At 38.7% G+C, this 19,253-nt stretch overlaps 2 protein-coding genes across 7 annotated transcripts in view; one reads left to right on the top strand and one right to left on the bottom strand.

The window, feature by feature from the left end:
• Positions 1 to 19,253, bottom strand: part of RNF32 (ring finger protein 32) — an 80,351-nt gene that overhangs the window by 762 nt on the left and 60,336 nt on the right. The gene's annotated exons all lie outside the window — the stretch shown is intronic.
• LMBR1 (limb development membrane protein 1) overlaps positions 1 to 19,253 on the top strand; it is a 55,929-nt gene that overhangs the window by 31,797 nt on the left and 4,879 nt on the right. For 2 of the 6 annotated variants that reach the window (XR_012376690.1, XR_012376691.1), the window contains exons 9-10: positions 13,575 to 13,736; positions 16,821 to 17,229. The exons of 1 other annotated variant lie outside the window; for it this stretch is intronic. Coding sequence is in view for 3 of the 5 variants with exons in the window: in XM_025862137.2 (XP_025717922.1) it covers positions 13,575 to 13,736; positions 16,821 to 16,906 (248 nt within the window). In the remaining 2 variants the exon portion in view is untranslated. Of the gene's footprint in view, positions 1 to 13,574; positions 13,737 to 16,820; positions 18,765 to 19,253 lie in introns of those variants that run through there. 3 more of the 6 variants (XM_025862137.2, XM_073887538.1, XM_073887540.1) reach the window with 3 other exon arrangements.

Here is a 19,253-nt window from a genome sequence, read left to right as displayed (position 1 = left end):
CAAACAGGATTAATGGAGCGCATTAGGGTACAGTGAGTCATGTGGTGCTTTGCAAAATATCAACACGCACTGCATTACAGGTTATGCCCAGTGGCACTGAATAGATGAAAAGAAGTAAATACGTTAAACAGATTCATGGAGGCTTTTCACAGTATTAAAAAAGCAAATTTCTGGACTAAAAGAAGCAGCTTTATTTTAGTATTATGGGAAATGCAAACTAGAGAGTTACTTTGTAATTCCTCTATTAACCCTTTAGGACTGAGCCTTTGATTTTTAAGAAGATAAAATGTGGAGAATTGTCATGAATGTTATCCTGGTGTATAACAGGGTTTTGATTTACCAGCTGAAAAGCTCATAAGCCTAGAATAGAGGATGTGTTTCACAACCACATTCCAAGCTGTGAAAGTTTTCACTCTTTCTCTTTGCCTCTCCCAAGGAAAGCCTGACCCTTAGGATGCTCTCATCTGCCCCTGGGAATCCCATGAGCAGCACCCCATCACTTACAGTGAAATAAGAAATGAAATAGCAAGGAAAAATCCAACATTACCTGTATATGAGCAGCTTTTCTCTTATTTCAGCAATTTATCAGTGATAGTTTTTACTTTAATTGTAAAATTGAAAATACGTTGAGTCCTGCATAAAATAATTAATTTGGTGATATTTTTGCTTCAAAAATGAAAGTGTCATATGAATTTTATGGTTTTTGGCTTTTTAATTTGCTAGCTGGTGTTACTGGTTCAATGGAGGCATCATTAAACTCTAGCTTTAGACTTCAGTGCCTGGTGTGATAGGACACATTCATTAAAGAATTCCTTTGATCAGCTTCTTATATTTGAATATGGAAAAATTTGTTCTAATTGAAAAATTGCCACAGAGTAGATTTTATAAGCATATCACTTGACAACTAAGAATTAAGTTGTGAGGATGATTTTGGCCATGTATTTTTGGCTAAATATAATTAATATAAATGATGGTTTTGTTGTCTATAGGAAACACAAAGAATCTGAGCTTAACAGTTCTTATTCACACTCTTTAAAGCCCTTTAAAAAAGTAATGCCATGTCAGTGCATATGATTTCCAAAACATTGCTTTGCTGCCTGTTTAGACGTTAGTTTTGAAGAATCCAGCATTTTGGGGGACTTGATGTCTGTTATGTGCAGTAAACAGTTTACTGTTTGCTTTGACCCTGACTAGAGGAGGTGGCTGGCAAACAAGGTGAAAATAGAACAGAACCAAGCCTAAGGAACTCTCTGTAGATGCCCAAACTTTTCTGCAATAAAATATTTTAAAAGCAGCAATGAATTCTGTAAGAACAGATTTTGTAATATTGCTGACATGCTCTTTATTATGCTTAATCAAGAAACTACTGAGAGATGGACCTTTTTTCACATTGTTACTTGCAATCTCCTTTAACAGGGAAAATTTTTCTCAAATGTAACCAACAGACTTTGCAATACTGTTACTAATTTCTTTTTTAAAATTTTCTTTATAGTTATTCGGCTATCCTGAAGCTCTTTCTGTAACTTGTAAATTATTACAGGCCCAGATGCAGAGTTTTATTTTTTTTATTTTTATTTTTTTAAAGATTTTATTTATTCATTTGAGAGAGAGAGAATGAGAGAGAGCACGAGAGGGAAGAGAGTCAGAGGGAGAAGCAGACTCCCTGCCGAGCAGGGAGCCCGATGTGGGACTCGATCCCGGGACTCGATCCCGGGACTCCAGGATCATGACCTGAGCCGAAGGCAGTCGCTTAACCAACTGAGCCACCCAGGCGCCCCCAGATGCAGAGTTTTAAAAGGAAATATACTTACGATACTAAAACAAGAACATTTACCACTTTGAATCACCTTGAATTTATATTTTAGTATTTCCGTGTATTTCTCTGGGTCCCATCTAGTCCCTCATCTTGCAGGAGATAAAGTGGATTGCTCTTTTATTCCTTGATGAAGGGAGCCTGTTTAAAAACTGGTCCATCTTGGAGAGGTCTTGATTTCGGGTTTCATAAATGTACTATTAATCTTTACCCTGGGCCAAATCTCTTCAATTCTCAGTGTAAACAAAAGTGAATGATGCTTAGAAATGACAAATGCAAAATAGGAAGTATAAATCATAATATCTATTCCTAACTATGACTTTGATTAAAAATAACTTTGAACACCTTCTTGACAAATTCTCTATGACTTATGTTCAGTTATATTGCAGAGAGAGAGTGGCATTAATTGATTTTTTGTTGATTAGTATTGTTCTTATATCTGAACAATAAATTTGTATATCTAGTTATGATTTTTAATAATAAAGAGAAAGTTATTGTGTGTCAGATGTCTAAAAGTTAAGAGACTAACAAATGCTTAATCCTTAAATGCTCTTTATTCCCAGTATCTACTTGTTATATTCTTCTGGTGCCACTCTTATTTCAGGGAACATAGTCCTGTCTGAGAAAATGTCATGTTGGCCACACATTACCTTACCTAAATAATATAGCCGTCTGCTGACATACATTTAAATATTTTAAATTTTAGTTTGTTAATAAAATATTTTTATGTGAAAATAATTCTAGTTAGAATAATTTGGCTAGAAGGAGGCTTAAGATGTAATCCTTAAAATGTTATAATTAAAAACAGTAAGCTATAATAAGGGTCTACTTTGTACTAACACAAAAGGCCTCTAGCCTGGCTGAGGATACTTCATAGTGCACCTGCACACAGTCAGTTCTGAGACCAGTGAATATATTATCTCCTTATTTGTAGATTTTATTTTAAAATTAATTTTAATTAATTATATAGGTATAGACATGAATAAATTCTCCTTATAAAGAATACTAAAATTAGAGATCAGGCTACAGTTCCTTGTGACCGCCAGTTTTACTCCCAGTTCCCCCTTCAGAGTATCCAGGTCTTCAGATGCTCTTCTGTGCATAAACAGACATACCTGGTGCCTCTGCAGGAAATGTGAAATCCTCACCTGGGGTCACCGGGATGCTGACTCTGGTCGTCGTTCTTGTTCCTTCTGTTGACTCCTGACCTCGGTGTGCTGTCTAGGAGGAGCTGAAACCATTTCCTCTACTGGAACTCAGTCATCTGAAAATGAATTTCAAACCCCAAAAATTATCTCTTTCTGTTCAGGTCACCAGTGACCTCTTAACTGTCCCATCTTGTGGATTCTGTTTTTGTCCTAATTGCTCCATGGCATTTGCTGTTTGTCATCCCACTTCCCATATCTCTTCTTTCTTTACTTCTGGTCCCCATTCCCGTTTCTTTCTTCTCCCTCAGCCATTCCGTAACTGCCTGTCTTACCGCTCCTCCGCTGTATCTGTACTTGTCCCCAAACCCAGACGGCCAGCCCAGCACGCACCCCGAGCGAGGAGCAGGGAATCCCAGCTCTGTGCTCCGTTGTGGGTGCCGTCCCGCACGGGTCCTTTCTACAGCAGGACCCACACTGGTGTGTGTCTGTCCCTCGATCCCTCTCACTGCCCTTCTCTTCCCTCGCTCTTCCCCCTCTGTGCCCCCTCAGTGCTTCCCCACTTCCTGTCTGACAGGCCAGAGCAGAGACCTGACAGTTACGTTAGATGCCTCTGCTTCTTCATGCTGACACCTAATGGGGAGAGGCAGTTTCGTCTGGTTAACATTCCTCACATTTGCTTCTTCCTTCCCGTTTCCCTTGCAAAAAAGTGAAAAGAATCAGACTCCTGTAAACACCCAAGTGGAGAGCTGAGTATATGATTTTATTTTCAATACTTTATCGTTAGGGAATGTTCATGAAGTAGATTCTAAACAGGTGTTCTTTTCTTTGAGGAGAATTGAGTAAGAAGTGAAACCAAAGCCAATGAACTGAAGAAGTATTTACTTTTCCAAGTCAGGAAGTATTATTGAGGGACACTGGGGAGGCTCCATCTCTGGATGTTCTCTTCAGGAAGAGAGGAGACAGTTCCTGTCCAATTTTGGGGGGGCTTAAACGTTTACCTGTTTGAAAATCAGCACTTAGGCGCTTCTTGGACAGTGATTTTCATTCCCATTCACTGGCGTTTAGTTTATTAAAATTCACATAGTCTCGTTCGTCTGGCCTACTAATTAGGTTGCCTTCGTATTAGGGCAAAAGGAGTTTGTAGCATGTAGACAGTTGTGACTAAAATTGGTTTGCTATTTGCAGACACACTTGCCTGCTCTGAGCCTTGGCTCACATTGCTCCCACCGCTCTCTCACCTGTCTGCTTTTGTCCAGTTCCTCCTCATCCTCTGAGGCCAGGTCACAGTCTGGTCACACACAGAGCTCTCAGTTTCTTCCTTATTCAGCCTTGTGTTGTACTTACCTGCATCTATTAGCTTTCTCAAGAAACTTTACACCCTTTAAAGGACAAGACCATATTTTGTGCATCTTTTTATCCCTTCCAGCATCTAGTTAATAAGTATTTGTGGTGTCAGTGGGTGCCCCGTCTTGAGTGTGGACTGTGGTCTTGGAATAGGTGAACTAAGAAATCAGGTGTCTTGCTTCCTTCCTGATTGTCTGTATTTCCATGTTTCAAGCTTGTTTGACCGACTTCGTTTTATTATTTTAAAAGACCCTTATAATGATAACCAAAAGGTAGAAAGAACTCAAGAGTTCACTGACAGATAAATGCATAAACAAATTGTGGTCCAATACATACAGGGGAATATTATTCAGCCATAAAAAGGAATGAAGTCTAAGTGAAATAAGCCAGTCACAAAAAAACGAATGCTGTGTGATTTCTCCTTACATGAGGTCCCTACGGTCATCTAAATCATAGAGACAGAAGGGGGAATGATGGTTGCCAGGGTCTGGGGGGGAGAGGAAAATGGGGAGTTGTTCTTTAATGGGTACAGTTTCAGTTTTGCAAGATGAAAGTTCTGGAGGTTAGTTGTACAATAGCGTGAATGTACTTTACACTTAAAAATGGTTCAGATGGTAAATTCTGTGTTGTGTGTGTTTTACTACAATTAAATAAAAAAAGGAAGAGTGGTGTACTGATACAACATGGATGAACCTTGAAAACATGATCCTAAGTGAAATAAGTCAGGCACAAAAAGCCACATGTTGTAATATTCCATTTATATGAAATGTCCTGAGTAGGGAACTTGACAGGGAGAGAAAGTAGGTTAGTGGTTGCCAGGGATTGGGGGGAGGGGTGATGGGGAGAAACTGCTTAATGGGTCTGGGGTTTCACTTTGGGGTGATGAAAGTGTTTTGGAACTGGATAGATTTACACAACATTGTGAATGTACTCAGTGCACTGGATTGTTTACTTTAAAATCGTTAATTTTATGATATGTGAATTTCATCTTAATAAACTATTATTTTTTTAAAGACCCTTACACAGTAGAATAGTAGACAGTAAATATTTGCTCTGTCCTCTGTTTCCTTGATGTGGTAATCTAATTAATCCTGAGGTCTACCTATTTTTAATGATCGTGAGTCAGCCTTTGAGTGTTCTCTGTTTGTTCCCCTGTGTAGGCACTTGATAGAGGAAGGGGGAGCAGACAGCAGGGGCCTTTATGGTATAGAGAGAATCCTAACCAGGAGCACCTTCCGTCCTCCCTGCTCTCCATGCAGTCTGCTCAGGATTTAATGGCTAGTTTCGCACTCCACAATGGAAATGTGATCCTGTCACTCCCCTGCTTTCTGTGCTTCAAAAGACTTTTGCCATTAGAACAAGGTTCTTTCTTGTTAAGGTGGCACAGGAGGCCTTTAAACCTAACCCCTGCGTGTGTGTCCAACTTCATTTCTTGCCACTCCGGGCCTCACCCGCTTTGAACCGCGATTGATACTAGCGGTGTTCTTCGGGTGTACTGGGTGGGAATAAGGAACTGCTCCACTTCGCATGCCTCTGAACACGTGACTTCGCCGGACGTGAGTGATTTTGTTCACCACCCAGTCCCCGGCACCCCTACCATGTCGTTCAAGCCTGGGCTTAGCCCTTAACTCCACAGAGGTTTTCGCTGAGTCTCCGCCCTTCAGGCGTCCCTCCTGAGTGCTCCCCCATCAGCCTTCCTCATTCTCCACACATCTGCCTCCTCATTGAGCATGTTGTGTTATAAAGGTTCACTTCTCTCTTCCCTCCATAAAACTGTGAGTTCCTTGGGGAAAGGGGTGGTCAGTCTGCACACAGAGTTTGGTACATCTGTGGGAATTCATGCTTCTTAATTTGGCCTTTTACTTAACTGCACAGACACTTAGTTGTGCTGGAAATACATATGAAAATATGAACTATGTTACTGAAAGTCTTCACTTCTTAGGATGTGAAGACAGTTCCATGAAGGGAATGAATATCTTACATACTTTGTAACTCCTATAGTACCTATTGTATAGTGTTAGGAATATGATAGGGACTGAAAAATACTATAAAAATTTAACTTGTAACACAAGAGCAAATATAGAAATATAGAATTTCTAATTAAATCTAATTGCCACAGCCATAAGCTAATAAAGGCATGCATGCTATGGGGTGTATATAGTCTGAAGCCTTATGTATTTTAACAGCTTTACTGAGGTATAATTGACAAACCATAATCTGTACATATTTAAAGTGTACAGTTGGCAAGTTTTTTTTTTTTACAAGTTTTGACTTATTTGTACACCTGTGAAACCATCACCATGTCAAGATAGTGAACATACCTGTCACCTCAAAATGTTTCCTTTTGGCCCTATGTAGTTCCTCCCTCACACCTCTCCCACTGTATCACACCCCGACCCTGTATCCCCAGGCAACCACTGACCTGCTTTTTATAACTATAGATTAGTTCATGTTTCCTGGAGTTTTATATAAATGAAATCATATAATATGTACTGTTTTTTGTCTGGCTTTTTTCACTCCGCATATTTACTTTAAGATTCACCCAGGTTGTTGCATGTATCGGTAGTTCATTTTTTATTGTTGAGTAGTGTTTCATTTTATGTGTGGACCACAATTTGTTTATCCTGTCACACACTGAAGGACGTTTGAGGTGATAACTTTTAGCTATTATAAGTAAAGTTGTTGTGAACATTCATATCCAAGTGTCTGTATGGGCATGTGCTTTCATTTCTCTTGGGTAATAACTAGAAAATGGAGAGCCTTGTGTATGCTTCATTTTTTAAGAAACTGCCAAACTGTTCCAAAGTGCTTCTCCATTTTGCATTCTCAGCACCAGTATGGGACTCCTGGTTCCTCTCCATCTTCACCAACACTGGTATAGACCATCAGTTACTGTCTGGCATTCCAGTAGGTGTGTAGTGGTATGTCTTTGTGGACTTACTTGCATTTCCCAGATGACTCAAGTGCTCATCTGCTGTCTGTATATCTCTGAAGTATCTGTTCACATCTTTGGCTCATCTTAAAAATTGGGGTTATTTTCTTGTTCCTGAGTTTTGGGTGCTGTTTACATTTTCTAGATAGAAGTTCCTTATCAAGATATGTGATTTGCAAATATTTTTCCCATTTGGTGGCTTTTTTTTAATTCTCTTAACAATATCTTTCAAAGGATAGACATCCTTAATTTTGATGAAGTCAGATTTACCACGTTTTCTTTTTGGATTGTACTTTTGGTGTTATATCAGTATACTGAATCTTTCTCTAGCCCCAAATCACTTAGATTATCTGTGTTTTCTTCTAGAAGTTTTATACTTTTAGGTTTTAGCTTTTGTACTTAGATCCAGAAATTAACTCTGTTTTGTGATAATTTCTGCATATAGTATGAGGTATGAATTGAGATACATTTTTTTGCATATAGCTAGCCAATTATTCTAGCACCACTGCTTGAAAAGTCTATTCATTTTCCCACTGAATGGCCTTGAAAACTTCATGGAAAATCAGTTGTCCATGTATGTGTGGGTGTGGGTTTATTTCTGGACTCTATTTTGTTCCATTGATGTCTCTGTTTGTCTTTACATCAATACTGCACTGTCTGGGTTGCTGTAGATTGATCGTAAGACTTGAGATCAGGCAGTGAAGTCTGTTCTTTTTGAGAGTGGTTTTAGTTATTCTAAGTCCTTTGCATTCCCTGTGGCTTTTTAAATTAGCTTGTCATTTTCTACACAAATGTCTGCGAGGGTTTTGGATTGTGTTGAATCTGTAGAACGAATTGGAGAGGATTAAGATCTTTACAATATTGAGTCTTTCAGTCCCTGAACACTGTATACTTATTTAGTTCTTTAATTTGTCTCTGCAAAGTTTGCATTTTTTGTTTAGGTCTTGCACATTTGATGCTATTGTAATGGTATTTCTTTAAAATTTTAATTTCTTATATTAGTTAATGGCTGGTACACAGAGATACAGTTGATTTGTGTATATTGGTCTTTTATTCTGCAACCTTGCTAAACTCGCTTAATAATAATACCTGTTTTGTAGATTTTGCTGAATTTTTGTTGATGATGTCGTCTGTGACTAAAGATAGTTTTACTTTTTCCTTTCCAGTATGGATGCTTTAATTTATTTTTCTTGTCTATTGCACTATCTGGAGCTTGGAGTACAATATTGAATAGAAGTAGTGAGAGCAGACATTCTTGGACTTGTTTCTCACCATAGCAAGAAAGCATTCTGTCCTTTACTGTTAACTGGTAATAGCTGTAGTGTTTTTTTGCTTGTTTATTTTGGTAGATGCCTTTCACCAGGTTGAGAAGGTTTCCTTCTTTTCTCCTTTGCTGAATTTTTATCGGGAACGGATGTTGGATTTTGTTAAATGCTTTTTCTGCGTCTACTGATATAATCATGTGGCTTTCTTTTTTAGACTGTTAATGTGCGGGATTCTTGATTGTTAAACCAATCTTGCATTCCTGGGATATCCCCCACTTGGTCATGACATAGTATCCCTTTTTTTTTTTTTTTTAAATATTGTTGGGTTAACTTGATAAACATTTGCTTGGGATTTTTGTATCTGTATGAGTGCATAGATCTGTAGGTTTTTTTTTTTCTTGTTAATAACTTTTTTCTGGCTTTGATTATGTGAGTAATGCTATCTTGATTGAAAGTATTCAGAAGTATTTCCTCCTCTTCAATTTGCTAGGTGAGTGCTATACACTAAGTGTTTGTGTGTTGAAACTTACTCCCCAGTGTGATGGCATGAGGAGGTGATAGGTGATGAAGCCCTCCCTTCATGGATGGGACCCATGCCCTTAGGAAAGAGGCCCCGGAGAGCTCTGTTGCCCTTGTGCCGTGTGAGGGTGCAGTGAGTGGATGGCTGGCTGGGAGCCCCGGGGGTGCCCTCTGAAGACTCCAGCCCTGCTGGGGCCTTCCTCCGGGGCTTCTGGCCTGCACAGCTGTGAGCGGTACCTGCCTGCTGTTCATATGCCCCCTGGCCTGCAGCATCCTGGTATAGCAGCCCTAATGCACTGAGACACTGAGGTGCTCTGGAACTGGGGTTTGTTCCTTCAGCGTTTGATACAGCTCATCAGTGAAGCCATCTGGGCCTGGGATTGACTTGCAGAAAGGTTTTAACAACAAATTCAATTGCTTTTATAGATAGAGGACTACTCAGCTTATTTATTTCTTCTTGAGTGAGTTTGTTAATGTTTTAAGGAATTTATTTCATCTGTGTTGTCAAGGTTTTTGGCATAAAGTTCCTTTATTATCCCTTCAGTATAGATAGATATATCAGTGCACTGCAGTGCTAATTACCTACTCATAGCTGATATTAGTAATTTGTCTTTTTTTTTCTTTAATACTATTGCTACTAGGTATGTTGATTTTTTTTTTTAAGGTTTATTTTATTAGAGAGAGTGCACGCACATGTGTGCACGCATGAGTCGGGGGAGGGGCAAAGGGGAAGAGGGAGAGAGAGCTTCTCAAGCAGACTCCCTCCTGAACTCGGAGCCCAACGCAGGGCTTGATTCCACGACCCTGAGATCGTGACCTGAGCCGAAATCAAGAGTCAGCTGCTTAACTGACTGAGCCACCCAGGTGCCCTAAGAGGTTTATTGATTTTTATTGATCTTCTCAAAGGACCAGGTTTTAGTTTCATTTATTTTTCTCTATTCTTTTTCTATGTTCCTTTCATTGATGCACTATTATTTACTTTCTTCTGCTTATTTGGGGGGTTTTTCTCTTATTTTTCTGCTTTCTTAAAATTGAAGCTAAGTTCCCTGATTTTTGAGATCTTTATTTTCTAACATTGGCATTTAGCACTGTGAGTTTCTCTCTAAGTACTGCTTTGGCTACACCCCCCCCCCCCCCGCATTTTGATCTATAGTGTTTCCATTTTCATTCAGTTCAATATCCTTCCGACTTCCTTTTTTATCTCGTCTTTGACCATGGATTATTTAGAAGCCTGTTATTTAGTTTCTAAATATTTGAGGATTTTCCAGAAAGATTTGTCTGTTAGTGATTTCTCATTTAATTCCATTGAGGTGAGGAAATACATTTTATGACTTGAATCATTTTGAACTTACTGAGACTTGCTTTATGGCCCAGAACATGGTCTATCCTCATATATCTTTGTGCTTGAACAGGTGTATTGTATTCGTGGGTAGAATGTTTTATGAATGTCAGGTCAATTTAGTTGATAATGTTACTCAAGTTCTTTGTATCCTTACTGATTTTCTAACTATTTGTTTTATTGAGAGAAGGGTTTTGAAATCTACTAAAATTGTGGATTTGTTTATTTCTTCTTACATTTCTGTTTTTGCTTCATGTATTTTTGAAGTTCTGGTATTAGATGCATAAATATTTAGGGCCATTATGTTCTCTTGATGAATTGATGACCCCTTTATAATCATGAAAATGATGATGACATTCTTTATCCTTGCTAATATTCTTTGCTGTAAAATCTGCTTTATAGGACATTCATATAGCTGTGTCAGGTATTTTTTGATTATGGTTACATAGTATACTTTTTCCCATTCTTATACTTTCAAACTGTTTGTGTCTTTATATTTAAATAGTTCATTTCTTACAGATAATGTAGAGTTGGGTCTTGCTTTTTTATCCAATGTATTAATCTTTATTTTTGAGTTTGGGTGTTCAGACCATTTACTTTGAATGTGATTACTGATATTATTATGTTTGACTATAATCTTGCTCTTTATTATCTCTTTCTTCTCATCTCTTATTTGTTCCCTTTTTCCTCTTTATCTTCATTTTTCTGGATGAGCTGCATTAAAAAATGATACCACTTTACCTCCTTTGTTGGCCTATTTGCTATAACTGTGGTATTTTTTGGACATATGAGAATACCTATTTACCTTTATCATTATTATTATTATTTTTAAAGTCTGTCCTTTGTATATAATGTAAAAGCCAGTGAGTAGTACATACATAGTTTTAAAATGATTAAATACACATATATTGGGTATATGTGTTCTAATTTTGTTTTTGCTAATGGTGGTGTATGATTAAAAATGTCTTGAGACCAGGTAAGACTTTCCTGGAGCATCTGGACAAGGGTTTTTATTTTGTGATCTGTCAGTTTTTCCATAAATCAGCTTCATCATATGCAAGATTTTGTATGGGTGCGCATCTCTTTGTTTTTCTTGTGAAAAGATCTGTGGCTCTCACCAGATTCTCAAAGGAGTCTTTGGTCCTAAAGGTCAAATGAACTACTTATCTGGGATCCTTGGGCTGAAATCACTGAAATTTGTTTTGGAAGGGTTGTATCCTGTCTACAGATAACTTCCTAGGTTAAATTAAATGGTACTTTGAAGAATAAAATGTATAATTAGATCTGTATTCCTTTTGACAAAGTTTTTTATTGATTTTTTTTAAAAGATTTTATTTGAGAGAGAGCACAAGAGAGCACGAGGTGGGGGCGGGCAGAGGGAGAGGGAGAGGCAGACTCCCCACTGAGCAGAGAGCCCGACGTGGGACTCGATCCCAGGTCCCTGAGATCATGACTTGAGCCAAAGGCAGGTGCTTAACCAACTGAGCCACCCAGGCGCCCCAGACAAAGTAAAGTTTTATTAAGGCTTTTTTCTGAGAAGCTGCAGCCATGATTATTGCCATGACTAATGATGTGTGGTCTTTGTGGCATATTCTCCTGGTGTTTGAGTCCCTTTACCTTCTTTAAAAAGATATTTTATTTTGTGTTTTCATTAATTTTTTCTTTAAAATATATGGTAGATTATTGTCTCTCAAGTTCAAATACACTGGCCCTGTGTAAATGTGGCCATAAAAGAACTACTACTTAGGACACCTAGGGTACTCAATTGGTTAAGTGTCTGCCTTCGGCTCCTGTCATGATCCCAGGGTCCTGGGATCGAGTCTGGCACTGGGCTTCTTGCTCAGCGGGGGGCCTCTTCTCCCTCTGCCTGCCACTCCCCCTGCTTATGCTCTCTCTCTCTTTGACAAATAAAATATTAAAAAAAAAAGAACTACGTCTTGAAACCTATTTTTGTGATACTTTTGGGTATGAAGGTTTTTCTGTTGTCTATGCACTGCTTTTGTGGCGTCTGTCCCTGTAACGGGTGATGGGATTGCTTTGGGTGGGGATGAGAGCTAAGTTCAAAAGTCAGCTGACAGAGTGACATGAAGTTTGGTTACTATTGAAATCCTTAGACCACTCAAAAAATAAAGGTGTACGGGATTTTGTTTATACAGTCCTTTATGATTAAAATTTTATATGGCCCCAAGTAACTCTTCAGTTTCTTCCTTGAAGATTGTCAGCAGTCCTGTCATCTGTCAGTTGACTACCTGAATGCTGTTTACTTATTTATTTACCAGTGGTCAGAAAAATCCCAACATTCACATATTCTTTCCAATAAGTATTTGGCCTAGGGCACATTATTACTGAATAGGATGACTTTTGGATTATTCTTTTGAATAAAAAGACTTGTTTTTTAAAATGTGTATAGGAAATTTAAGTAACTTCAATGTATATATGAGATAACTGCCTTTCTGGGTTGGCAGGTGGGGGGAGGTGGGAATAAAAACATTATTAATCTGAGTTGGACACCACAGCCTTGTGGAATAAAATGGCAAACCCAGAAAGGAATCATCCTAGTTGTTTATCTGTTTATGTAGTAACTATTATGTATGTACAAGCATTGCTCTGGGCATTAGGATTGCAGGAGTGAAAAAAACAAAGTCCCTTTTCTCATAGAACTTACATACTGGTGGGGAAAGTAGGCAATAAATAAACCAGAAAGGAAAAGAAATATATGAAGTAGCACATGTTACAAAGAAATGTAATTAAGATAGATGGCCATGGAGGGTGCAGCTGTTTTCTGTAGAGGAAACAGTTGCCCTCTCCAAGGAGATGTTTGATGTGGGACCTGCATGGGGAGAGGGACCAAGCAGCGGGGAGGTGGGCGCTTTAAAGGGCTGTCAGGTGTTTTCTCCGTCCTGTTTCAGTTGAGCACACTGTGCCTATTCTCTCCATGAGCTGCAGAGTGGATTTCTTGTCAGTGTAAGTGGAGTGAGTGACAAGGGACATTCACTCCAGCCTCATCACTTCCAAGACACTGTGACATGTGGAGAAAGTAGGTTAGGGCTGGCTGATGCTGTTCCACAAGGTAACAATTACGTATTCTAACTAGGATCCCCACTAACAAATGAGAAAGTCCATGGAATTTGATCTGACTTGTACTTTGTTTTGTAAGGTGTTTAAATATATTGTACCTGATTTTATTAAGGGTTATTTTATTTATTTTTAACAGGAATCACTAGATTTGATCTACTTGGAGACTTTGGAAGGTTTAATTGGCTGGGAAATTTCTATATTGTATTATCCTACAATTTGCTTTTTGCTATTGTGACAACATTGTGTCTGGTCAGAAAATTCACCTCTGCTGTACGAGAAGAACTTTTCAAGGCCCTAGGTAATCCTGAGGTTTATGGGTATTTTTCTGTCTTTCTGCTAATTTTTAATTTTGTTATTTGAATTAATTTTAAATCTTCATCTGTTCATTTTTCCTACTGTGTGAAACCATAGAGGTCCCATTTCTGACCCACTACTTACTGGTTATGCTCGTGTGTGAAATTACCTTGTTAAGCCTCAGCTTCCTTATCTGTAAAACGGTGACAGTATCTTCTTCTCTCAAGGACTGTTGTGAATATTAACTGGAATATTTCTTGTAAGGGCCTGAGCAGAGTCCTGGCACATCATAAGAGCTCAATAAAATGAGCTCTTTTGTTGTTATGATGATGGTGGTCGAGGCAAGGTTAGGCTAATGGCTAGAGACTAGTTTTTGGTAATGGTACCTCTTACAGTTTTTTAGTTACAGATTTCTTTTGATTACTTGGATTTTACAAGTATCAGACTGATCCATAATTCTCTTCAGTAAGCCAAATAACTCAGGATAAAAATATTAGTATTCTTGTCATTAGTAGGAGAGAGGGCATTCATTATCATGTGTTCCAAAAGTCACATGCATTGTGACAGTCTTAAAAACTTTAGGTTTGGCTAAGGTAAAAAAAAAAAAAAAGGGTATAAATGTAACTTATGAATGAGTTTTTCATGCCCACTTCATCATTAGCACTAAACATTTTATATGTTTTTATTTTATATTTTTATAAGTTTTATTTTATATTGTAGGAATACCAGGGCTTTATAAACTATCTTGCTATATAAACCCTCTTGGGTTTGGAGTAATTTTAAATTTGGCAGTGATTTATTGTAGAAAATCCTAACATTAGGTCATTTACCTAACTTGACATCATTTGAATGCTTATACTCTGTATTCCATTGTGACTTTTAGCTGTTGCAAAAGGCTACGTAGTGATTGATTCATAAGGTCCAGATAACTTCAACCTTCTGAGCAACAAGAAAACTTTGCACCCCACTAAGTTCTTCCAACACCTGTGATTGAAGGGATGACCTTTGGGAAGGAAAAAAGATTTCAAATTATCTATTCATCCATATTTTATTAAATTCACCCTGTGAGGGGATGGCTGGTGCAATAGTGCCTGGAAATGAAAGTGACATCTCATTGCAGCTGAAGCACCAGATAATTTATGGATTTTCATGCCTAGGTTTCAGAATGCTGGCCAGGTTAAAATCTGCAAGGTGAGGTGGGAATCAGCAGCTCTCTGAACCAAATGTCTAAAGTTAGAACTTCATTTTTAAGCCCATGGTAGCATCAGTGAGATTAGTTAGCCATAATGTCAGATCAGTTCCCACTTACCAGTCACTAACATGAGAGGGTTGTAAATGAACTGCAGTAAATTTAGTTTTGTGTTAAGTATTCTGGATATCATCTTTCTAACTTAAGGTGAATTCATGTATGTTGTGTCGGCTCTTTGACCATAACAGGCAGTAGAATTATCAAGACTTGTGTAAAACTAATAGATGGATTTGGTTTTTTGTCCAAATGTTTTCTGTTACTCTTTGGAATGCTTTAAGGAAGAAATGCATTATATGTAGAAAAAGATCCTCTTTAGGTATATGTAATAATGTGTGAATGGTCTGAGATCTTAAATCTGATTCCATGGGGAATCATAATTTGATTCTAAAATTTAACCATCTCCTCCCCCCCCTTGTTTTGTAGTCTTTTTTCCTCTGCTGCTATGTCCATTGATAATGACAGTATTTGTCTCCTAGAGTATCTGGTACACAGAAGATAAAAATCAGATGGTGGTGGAGGTGATTGTTTCTGCAGAGAGAGACATTGTAGTTTTTTTGTTTTTGTTTTTTTTAAAGATGCGTAGCCTGTGCTGCACCCAAGTTTTAGAAGTAATAATGGAAATAATCTATCCTCAAAGGGGATTCCTTTTCACTTTGGGCATTGATTACTCCGCTGGCTCTCTACCTACTTCCTTCACTAGCAGGCCCTGTTTGAAACGCGCTTCCCCACGCCCAGCAGCTGTGGCTCCTGTTGTCGCTCAGTGGTTTGGCCAGAACTGCTGCTCGTGCTCGATTTCTTTTTTCCTTCCCATATTCATCCATCATAGGCGGTCTCAATTTTACCTTTTCTTTCATTAAGATATGCAGGTGGTAGAAACTTCAAAATTCAGAGTGCTGTGTTGACTTAAGAGCGTTAAAAAATTGCTTAACTGCCAGGTAGATAAACTAATGGAATCTTAGGGGAATAGAATCTTATCCAGGTATGTTTTTGATGTGTCACAAAGGTCTGAGCCTCATAAAAATGTTTCCTCAAAACCTTCTCCGTAGATGTGCTGCTTATGTATTCTTGAACATCTTTGTGCTTCATCTTATTACTAAGTGCTGAGAGCTTTGGGGCCACGTAAAGTCTTAGGTTTTTGTTTACCTGTTACCCCTGTGAGTTGCACAGGACTGTTGTATATATCAGGTACATTATGTAAATGACTGATGTATGATACAGAGGGAAACTAACATAACTGTAAAAGGTAGTGAAAATGTTTTATTCTGTGAAGTATCTTTGAATAATGAAATATTTATGTTCAGTTTATTCTTTTGCCATTTCTCCTTTTCTATTTGGTCATGTTTTCCATTGCTTTTCCTCTTAATTATGTGCTTAATATTTTGGTGTGTCTTTCTGGATGTCTTCCTGTATGTATACTTGCATGTGTGTATACAAAAATGGGATCATACTTGTCTCAGGTCAGTTCCCCTGCTGGAAAGCACACTTTGGGGCTGGGACAAGCTTGCAGGAGGAGGTGGATGAGAGGGGTGCTCTTGGGATTGGTATGGAGGGCAGGAGGTGGGGAAGGGACTAACTGCAGAGAGAAGAAACCAGAAGCTTCCATGGGCCCCAGAGCTTCATGGAATTGAGGAGAAGGCATGGCTTCCTAAGAGACAACTGTCTTCTGCTTAGGCCCCCAGGGAGCCTGCAGTGGGGAATAAGAGATTTTTCATGCTAACGGGGGTCTGGCCAGCACATCACAGCTTTTTCGCAGTAACACTTGACACTCCGCCTCCTTAGCCCTCTGCCCACCCACGCAACAATCCCTCATTTCTCACCGTTTTCTTAATTTCTCTGCAGGGCTTCATAAGCTTCACTTATCAAATACTTCAAGGGATTCAGAAACATCAAAGCCGTCAGCAAACGGGCATCACAAAGCACTGTGAGATATGCAGCAGCACTCTGCCATCAAGAGACCCGGGAGCCCCAACTCCCACCGTCCCCGTCAGTCAGAAATGACGCGCACTGACTGGGCTTCACATTTAGGGCCTGGGCCTGGCAGCGCCATTTCTTTAATAACCTCCTAAGAACTTGGCTGCTGCAGGCCTTCTTCTCATTTAACTGTGTGATGGACCCCACAGTTTCCAGCCAAACGCAGGCTTCGTAGGGCAGCACATTTTTCTGTGGACACATTTGCTTGCAGCACTTGATACAGTCACCCATATGCGAATGTTAGAAAAGGCAACTTCGGGGCTTTCTAAGAATTCAGGTAAATCCCAATATATATTTTATTCAAAATGGAGAACCTGACATGAAAGGCATCCTTGGTACTTGGATACGAAGTGAAGGCCCTGCAAAAATGCGAGTTTTATAGATGCCGTTACTGCAGTGGGTGCATTGGAACGGTGGTGTGCAAATGCTATTTTTCACTTCCTTGAAGAAAAAGACAAAAGCGTAGTTCTGGTTTATATTTCAGAATGATACTGATTGGACTTTGAGTCAAGAGAAAAATATGAAATTCTTTTGAAAACCTGATCCATGGTAGAACACCATGGGAATACCTTCCACTGTACAGTATAGTAAGCCAAGTAGGAAGTCTTCTGTAATCATAGTTCTCTGACCTCTTATGTGTGTAGAATTCAGTATTACCTCTCATAACATAGTTGCCAGTGTCGAATACACTTGTAACTTAGATTTTGCCTTATAGGCTATCTGTACACTTGATTTTTTTTAAGCTTTTTTTCAAAAATCCCTCAATTCCTTGTGCTCTTGTGTCCGTTATGGAATTACCAATGCTCTGTGGTAGAAACTCCTTCTGTCAACATATTCTTCAGGTCTTGGTTACTTTTGTATATGCTGGTTTAAACCTCGGATTTATAAAAGTACTAGTTTAACACCCAGATACACAGAGTCGGCATTCATGAGGTAAGAATAGTTTCTCAGTGTTTCATGATCTGATAAATCATTCAGTTATGAAATTGTAAATAATTCTGGGGATGGCTTCTTGACTTTAAGTCCATTGAATAAAAGCTATAAAATTGTACTCTGTTTTACCATCCACTAGGATAGAGTACTGAAAATTGTGCATGCGGAAATAAGAGATGAGCCCCTTTGCACACACTTTGGAGTTGTGCAGTCTCTATAAATACGTATGTTCACATGCACTATGTGTACGGCAACAGATTGTCTGTGTTCAGACAAACGTAAAAGAACATTTTTCTCAAATTGTTGAGTTTAAAGGGTTTTTTTTGGGAGAAATTTATGAAAATCAGGCTGTATATATTTGACATAAAAGATTTCCACTTAGAGCCAAAATAATAAGAAAAATTTATCTGTGTATTCCTAAGTTCCATTGAGTATACCTCTCCTTTATTTATACCTCTGCATTTCCTTCTGAGCTTCTCTTCTCATTAAAAGACAGCCCAGTTTTAAGATAAAAGAACATTTTGTGATTCTAAACAACACTCCGTAAATACCACCAGTCTAGTATTGGTGAATCTCTCTGCATAGGATCTGCATACTGAGAAAATTAATAGAAGTTGGTTGTTTCCTAATTTCACTGGTAATTACACCTATTTAAACATTAATTGCAAGCTTTGATTTTTACTGAAACTTGCTTGCAGGCAATCCATATTTTGAGCAGACTAGGTCAAGGGGAGAAGAAAAAGAAAGTTCTTTAAATAAAAGAGCATCGCTTGTAACTTAACACTGGTTTCTGGGCACATTCGTAGGAAGTTCTGGGGTATTTGTAAGATGTCTGAAAATTTCTGAGTAAAATATTAAACTTTTCGATGTCTGTATCAATTCTTTGTTCATTTGAAAGTTTCTTTCCATCGGAAAACTTAGGCCAGGTTTGATTAGTAAGCAGTGATATGTATTATAAATTCCTACAGCTGTTACTGGGTGCATCTTCATTGCCTTTGAGACAGAGGATATGCCTCACATGGAGGGACAGTTTTGAACCTTGGGTCTCAGATGCCTTTTATGGGAACAGTTGCAGGTGGTTATATACTCTGCTGCATGATTACAGCCACTTCTGGGGTTCTATAAAGAGTATATTCCTGGTTACGTACACAAGAGTCTTCCTCTTGAGTGAGGGACTTAGCAAATGCAGGTGCTTCTATTGGACACACACTGGAGGCTGGCTGCATGAGGCCGTGACAGAAATTGGTGACAGCACACTGAGGCCAAGCACTTGAACTCTGGTAAGGACAGGCGCCCCTCAGGTCTTTGATTTGTTGCAGTTACTGTGCTAGCGAGGGAGGACGCAGATGGCCTGATGCCAGGGCGCCC

The sequence above is a fragment of the Callorhinus ursinus genome, unplaced genomic scaffold (genome assembly GCF_003265705.2).
Source record: "Callorhinus ursinus isolate GAN/ISIS: 27379988/994484 unplaced genomic scaffold, GSC_fseal_2.0 scaffold80, whole genome shotgun sequence".
Lineage (NCBI taxonomy): Eukaryota > Metazoa > Chordata > Mammalia > Carnivora > Otariidae > Callorhinus > Callorhinus ursinus.
This window is presented reverse-complemented; position numbering and strand designations above follow the sequence as displayed.